General features: G+C 38.0%; 1 protein-coding gene across 4 annotated transcripts in view; it reads left to right on the top strand.

The window, feature by feature from the left end:
- Window positions 1-697: 697 nt before the first annotated feature.
- Window positions 698-7232, top strand: part of Ints2 (integrator complex subunit 2) — a 50832-nt gene continuing 44297 nt past the window's right edge. For 2 of the 4 annotated variants that reach the window (XM_046423243.2, XM_058572328.1), the window contains exons 1-5: window positions 698-764; window positions 2037-2343; window positions 2947-3085; window positions 5195-5297; window positions 6279-6392. In XM_046423243.2, the coding sequence (XP_046279199.1) occupies window positions 746-764; window positions 2037-2343; window positions 2947-3085; window positions 5195-5297; window positions 6279-6392 (682 nt within the window). In that variant the 5' untranslated portion in view covers window positions 698-745. Of the gene's footprint in view, window positions 1035-2036; window positions 2344-2946; window positions 3086-5194; window positions 5298-6278; window positions 6393-7232 lie in introns of all 4 variants that reach the window. The other 2 variants (XM_046423245.2, XM_046423246.2) reach the window with 2 other exon arrangements.

The raw sequence follows: 7232 nt of genomic DNA, 5'->3' as shown, positions 1-7232 counted from the left end.
TAAGCCATTTAGCGAGATCCTGTCTCAAAACAGAAAACATGAAAATAAAAGGGGGCTGAGGATGTGGCCCAGTCGTTGAGCGCTCCTGGGTTTAATCGCTGGTACCAAACCAAACCAAACTTTTGTTTCCATCTCCTAGCAAAATACCTGGTAAATAGAAGGTGCCAAATATATGCTGACTAAACGAAGAACAAGAAATAGTTTGAAATAAATGCTGAAGATACATAGATTAGTGGATACCTTCTAGGTGATCAGACATCTTTTGAAAAGTTGTTCAAAGCTTTGGATCTTCTTTGCAGGCACTAACAATTTTGAACAGGAGTCCCAGAGAATTCCTGAAATTTTACCCACCTTCCCGGAAGGACCTAAGGAAACTAAATTTATCCAAAAGGCGTTTTTTTTTCCTTTGACTCCTGGGTGTGTGAGGTCGAAGAATGTAAGGCTTAGGGTTAGATTACTTTTCAAATTCTCCTACAAATCCTTGGATTTTGTAATTTTGGTGCTGGGTATGCACAGCCTCTGGTAGAGTTCGGTTGCGGTCCAAGAAGAGGAGGAATAACTTTAACATTTACACGGTGTGTCATCTAAATAACCTGGGCAGGGCAAGTAGGGTGGAGGAAGGGGCGGGCCCGCGCACGCGCACGCGCACCGCTGCGTCGACGCCGACGTCTCTGGGTTTCCTTTTGCTGCCACCCTTCCTCTCAGTTCTGTACGGTGGCCGGCGGGAGCCAGACGCTGGGGATGAATGAAGGTGCTGGGTGCAGGTTGAAAAAAGCTCCTCTGCTTTTCCCTCTCTCCAGGCTCGATTCTGCCTTTGTGCGGTGTCCCCAGCCTGTCCCCATCTTATCGACGACTCGGTTGGTCCCACCGTCTAAGTTCTTGGTGCCCGAATCGACTCGGGCACAGTTAGAGTTTTGGGGATCCGGATTATCGCTAGGCCCAACTTCGGACCGCGCTCTAGATTTCTGCCGAGTCCCGCCTCTAGGACGCGGAATTCGAGAGGGGTCCCTTGAGACTGGAGGGTAGATTTTAAGGTACGAAGCGTCCGCTTCTCAGATCTCAGCGCGTTCCCAGGTCTTTGTCGGCAGCCGGTCAGACTTATTTCAGCCTGAGGGACTTGTTGGTTCTCCTTGTCCCTGGAGTAAGACCTGTGAACGCTGGTTCTTGGAGCCTCTGCTCCATCAGCCCACCCCTCTACTAAAAGACCAGCTGCTCCTGCTTGAAAGCAAAGCAACGTTTCTTCCCACGGCTCTTTCCTCCCACGGTTCTGCTAGTTGGTCGGTCTTAAGAGAGGACGGCTTTGGCTATCTGCTAGGTCGGTGGCCCCCTTTCCCTTTTTTGGTGTCTTTGATTACTTCTGAAGATACACGACTGCCAGAGTGGCACTCGCCTTTCTCTCTTAGCTAATTGCACCCACAAACATCTGCTTTTTTTTTACCCATTTTTTACCCAGTAACGCAGGAGACATAGGATAGTGTTGTGGTCTATAGAGCCTTAACTCTGACATTATTTTTGGCCAGTGAGGTGGCTGGCCAGTGTTTCCATGTCCAGTAGTGTGGGAAATAGAAGCCCAACAATTCCTTACACCTGTTGGTTAGGCGGGTGATGCTGCAAAAGTATGGCTATGGCCATTCATTTACTTTCATTCACGTTTTGTGGATCTCATGTGACTGGTCTGTTGAAGAAAAGAAAGCCTTGAAATGGTATATAGTATATGAGGGTTCAACTTCGGGATTTCGCCGTTAACTACTAATACTACTTTGGACCTGTAACTTAATTCTCTGGACTTTATATACTTCTTCTGTATTAGAGCAGAAGACTCCTAAGGCTGGAAAAGACACTGGTATATTCTTGTTTTCTTTTTCATTTTCCAGATGGCAGTAGAAGGAAAGCTGGTCTTGGAACATTGCCAGGAACATTGCCAACATAGAGACCTATTAATAATCTATCACATTTTTCAGGTTTTTAAAAAGAGGAGTGTACATACATGTGGAAATTATAGCTCTACTTTTTATTAATTTATTTTTAATCATTAGGATCAACAGTGATAATGACTGAGTGCACAAGCCTTCAGTTTGTCAGCCCTTTTGCTTTTGAGGCAATGCAGAAGGTGGATGTTGTTCGCTTGGCATCTTTAAGTGATCCAGAATTAAGACTTCTGCTTCCCTGCTTGGTGCGGATGGCACTCTGTGCTCCTGCTGACCAGAGCCAAAGCTGGGCTCAGGATAAAAAACTTATCCTTCGCCTTCTCTCTGGAGTGGAAGCTGTCAACTCCATTGTTGCTTTGTTGTCTGTGGATTTTCATGCTTTAGAACAAGATGCCAGCAAAGAACAACAGCTTAGGTATGTTGTATAATATATGGATTTGGATTTATTTGAATGTTCCAAAGAGTAGAAAGTCAAAAATTTTCAGAGCAGAGAGAAAAACAAGAATGTAAATTTTGGAGAGTGTTTTATTTAGGTCTTTTCTATTTATAGTTAAAATTGTAGGAACTTGTGAGTTCTGTATTATAAAATCTTGCATAGGAAAATATGGCCGTGTACTATTGTGTTTAGGGTAAACTGATTAGTCAGTAATTCTTGGTGGGAAGTGGGTATGATAGCTTCCACTAGATTAGAATGGTTTATAGAAATCACTTGGGAGGTGTTTAACATCACACTGATATCTAAAGATTCTGGGCTGATATTATAACCTTCCCTACCCATTGTGAATCCGGAAATAAGCCAGTGTTATTAAGGGAAGTGAATGTTAACTATGAGTTATGTGAGGCAGTCTTTACACACCTTGTGAATTTCTGAAATATATGGGCAAACTAGTATTTCAGAAGTAATAGTGAATATTTAAAGTGTATAATTCCTAGGGTATTTTAGTAATGGATAATTTTATGCAATTATTTCCATGTCATTGTTCCTATAATAGTTGTTTTATATGTTTGTACTTATTAGGCATAAACTTGGAGGAGGCAGTGGAGAGAGCATCCTGGTATCACAACTTCAACACGGACTAACATTAGAATTTGAACACAGTGATTCACCTCGTCGATTGCGTCTTGTGCTTAGTGAACTGTTGGCCATTATGAACAAGGTGCTTAATTTTTAACCATAGCTCAAAGTATTTATGATTTAAAGTCTATATACCAGAAAGGTAGACAAAAATGGAGGCAAGAAAGCAGGCAGTATGGTATTTCTATTTGATATGTTTTCCTTTCAACGACTGAAAGGAGATTAAAAGCATGCCTTAAAGACTTTCTCTAGTTTTTTTTTTTTTTTTCCCCCACTTATGCCCATTCTGCATCCTCTATCATAGGGATTGCCAACCCCCCCCCCCCCCCCCCCCCCCATGGAATCCATACAAGGGCTTGACATTTAGAAAGGAACTGATCTCAAAATTTGTAAAAATACCAAGTTTGGTAGTACCTTTAGAGATGTAATTTGCCTCATTTAATGTAGTGAAATATAACTGAAAAAATTGTGTAATTCATTTAGGTGCTAGATAAGCATCAAATATGTCATATGATACTGAGTAAGGAGTACAAAACTAATTTGGATGTAGGGTGATTGATTGGCTAGCCTCACTAGATGATTTAATTGCTATACTAAAGAGTTAAAGTTCTTCTCTTAGAAAAATTATACATTACTTTGTCATGGATTTCTTGGTAATTATGGTTAAATGAAACTTTGAATTTAAATGTTCTAAATTTTCTGGAATCTGTGAAGAACTAAATTGGGTTTTCATATTAAAATGACATATGAGATTAGACCCAAGGTTTCAGAAGCAAAATTATTTACTATTGGAATTTCGGGGTCAGTTAATTTTTAGTAAATACAGTAGTTTTAAAATTATGGATAAAAATAATTTCAGTTCTGTTTTTAAAGAGGATACTGTTGTGTGTGCATGGGGTTGGGGTAGTTAGTTTTATTTTTTATTTTTTATAGTTGGGATTGAACCCAAGGGTGTTGATCTACATCCCCAGTCTTTTTGATTTTTATTTTGAGACAGGGTCTCACTTAATTTCTGAGGCTGGCCTACAACTTGGGATCATCTTGCCTCAGCCTTCCAAGTCACTGGGATTACAGGTGTGTGCCACCATGTCTAGCTTTTTTTTTTTTTTAAAGAGAGACAGAGAGAGAGAGAGAGAGACAGAGACAGAGAATTTTAATATTTATTTTTTAGTTATCGGCGGATACAACATCTTTGTTTGTATGTGGTGCTGAGGATCGAACCCGGGCCGCACGTATGCCAGGCGAGTGCGCTACCGCTTGAACCACATCCCCAGCCCCATGTCTAGCTTTTTAGCTAGTTTTAGATTAAAGTTTTTAAGGTTATATTACAAATCATTCAAAAATTTTTCCTATCACAAGTAATTCTTTAATTCTTTCCCACTATACTGATCTTCTTTAATTTCAACCCAAACTTTTCTGCATCTTTTTTTTTTTTCTTTTGGTGGTACTGGAGATTGAACTCAGTGACTCTACATCCCAGCCTTTTTATTTGTTTATTTTTTAGAATTGAACATGAATTTATATTGTTAAAATGCTGTTTTAAGTTTACAGATTTTTTGTTGTTATACTGGGGATTGAATCCAGGGGTGCTTTTCAACTTTCTACACTGCAAGCCCCTTTAAAATTTTTTTTTTTTTAAATTTTGAGACAGGATTTTATTAAATTGCACAGGCTTGCCTCCTCCTACCTCAGCTGCCAGAGTAGTTGGGATTACAGATGTGCACCACTATGCTTGGCTCAGTTTTTGACTCTGTTTTTTATTTTTTTAAGACATTGATTATGTTTTTACTTTATTCATTTATTTATATGTGGTGCTGAGAATCGAACCCAGTGCCTCACACATACTAGGCAAGTGCTCTACCACTGAGCCACAACCCCAGACCAGTTTTTGACTTTCTTAAGCTTCATTTTATATGAATAGCATGCCTAGATAATTTCTTTGCCTTAGTCTTTAATTTCGGATAACTCCAAATATATATATAGAAATCAGTGCTAGAGATTAATGTTACCATGTCTGAATAGTAATTGTGGCTCAAAATGGTTGAAATTAACCAATATTGTATATCCTGTTACAGTATATTAGTAACATATTAAGAGACATATTTTGTGAGCTCAACTAGTAATTATAAAAATAGGGATTTAATTTATTGTCTGATATTAATACAGTTATTATTGTTTCTTTTTTTTAAAGGTGTCTGAATCCAATGGAGAATTTTTTTTCAAGTCTTCTGAGCTTTTTGAGAGTCCAGTCTATTTGGAGGAAGCTGCAGATGTACTTTGTATTTTACAAGCAGGTATTATATTTAGTACAAAGATACATTTCAGATATAGTTTCTTGTTGAATGATACTATTTAACTTCTTGGGGTGGAATGTTGTTATTTTAGGGATCATCTACTAAAAATATGCCTGAAAAGTTTAAGATAAAAGTGACTAGTAGGCTGGGTGCAGTGGCCTATATATGTAATTACAATGACTTAGGAGGCTGAGAAAGGAGTATGGCAAGTTTAACTTAGTAAAAACTTGAGTTAAAAATAAAAAGGGCTGGGGATATAGCTCACCTCTAGGTTCATTTCCCTAGTACCGAAATAAATAAATAAATAAATAAGACTAGTGGTAGAACAATCATTAAGTGAGTTATTTTATTTCTATAGTATGGAATATTATGTACACATTAAGATGGTTTATTTGGTTTAATGATTTTACTGCTTAATGATTTTGGAAAATGTTTATAGTATGTTTAAATGAAAAAAGCAAAGGGCAGAGTAGTAAATAAAATATAGTCCCAGTGTTGTTAAAATTTAAGACAAAAACAATATCCATGGGAGGAATTTAAATAAAATAATGTTGAGTAATGGATTAGAGCTAATTTTAATTTTATTTACCTTTTTGTATTTTCCAGATTTTTTATACTATATGTATGATATAAAATAAAAATGCAAAGAATTTTGTGAAAATTTCTTTTTATACCAACATTATTCAATGAAACTTTCTGCAATATTCTGTGTTGTGCTATTCAGTTAGTAGCCATTGGCCATGTGTGACTGTGGATTATTTGAAATCTAGCAGTGTGACTGAGGAAATGAACTATTTTAAGTATCATTTAACTATTCATGTGTGGCTAATAGCTATCCTACTGAACAACTCAGCTCTAGACTATGAAAAATAAGTATTTTAGTTGCATTTTGGTGGCATTTTTGAAATATCAAAAGACATTTATATTTAACATAATGCAATATCTTATTTTAATAGTGCTATTGATTTTGTTTTCTTATAGAGCTCCCTTCCTTGCTTCCTATAGTTGATGTAGCTGAAGCCTTGCTACATGTTAGAAATGGTGCTTGGTTCTTGTGTCTCTTGGTGGCCAATGTTCCTGATAGTTTTAATGAAGGTAAATATAATTTAAAAATGGAATATTGGAAACATTTGGTTGGGCATATATAGGTGTTGCGATGGGCAAAAGGTGCAACTTACTCAGTCGAGGGGGAGAAATAAAGAATGTCCATGTGCTTTTGCCCTTTTCAATGCTTTATTCACTCAAATCACTCAATACAATTTTACTCTATAGGTTCTTTTTATTTTTTTTTTAATTGTTGGTAGACCTTTATTTTATTTACTTATTTATATGTGGTGCTGAGAATCAAACCCAATGCCTCACATATGCTAGGCAAGCGCTCTACTGATGAGCTGCAACTCCAGTCCCACTCTTCAGTTTTCGGTGGACACAACATCTTCATTTTATTTTATGTGGTGCTAAGGATCGAACCCAGTGCCCCACGCATGCCAGGCGAGCGTGTTACCGCTTGAACCATATCCCCAGCCTTCTGTAGGTTCTTAATCAAGAAAACAACAATCCTTAATACTAGGCACTACAATGGACAGAATCAATTCATATCAAACAATTCTAGATTAATTAATTCACAACCAAACATTTCTAGATTAATTAATTCTAAGCACTGCAAACATACTTAATCATGACAGGCTAATGACAGACATTCCCTTTGTATGCTAAGTTCAAGTGTCAGATCAAAAGTCGCAAGCCTTAGTCCAGCAGATAGGCACTCACTCAGACTGCCATGATCAGGTTAGGAACCAAGGGAGGCTTCTTCTGGGGTGGAGCTGACGGCAGGTTGAGGAGAGGATGGCTAGGAGAAGTTGCTGCTCTCACCAGGTTCAAGATATAGCTGTAGAATTTGAGAGCAGTGAGGACAACACAGAGGTTCAGGCAGAA

The sequence above is a fragment of the Marmota monax genome, unplaced genomic scaffold (assembly GCF_021218885.2).
Source record: "Marmota monax isolate L192 unplaced genomic scaffold, Marmota_monax_Labrador192_F-V1.1 WCK01_AAM20220418_F8-fsc00171, whole genome shotgun sequence".
In the NCBI taxonomy this organism is placed as follows: domain Eukaryota; kingdom Metazoa; phylum Chordata; class Mammalia; order Rodentia; family Sciuridae; genus Marmota; species Marmota monax.
Note: the sequence above shows the minus strand (reverse complement) of the source record. Positions and strands in the feature narration are given on the sequence as shown.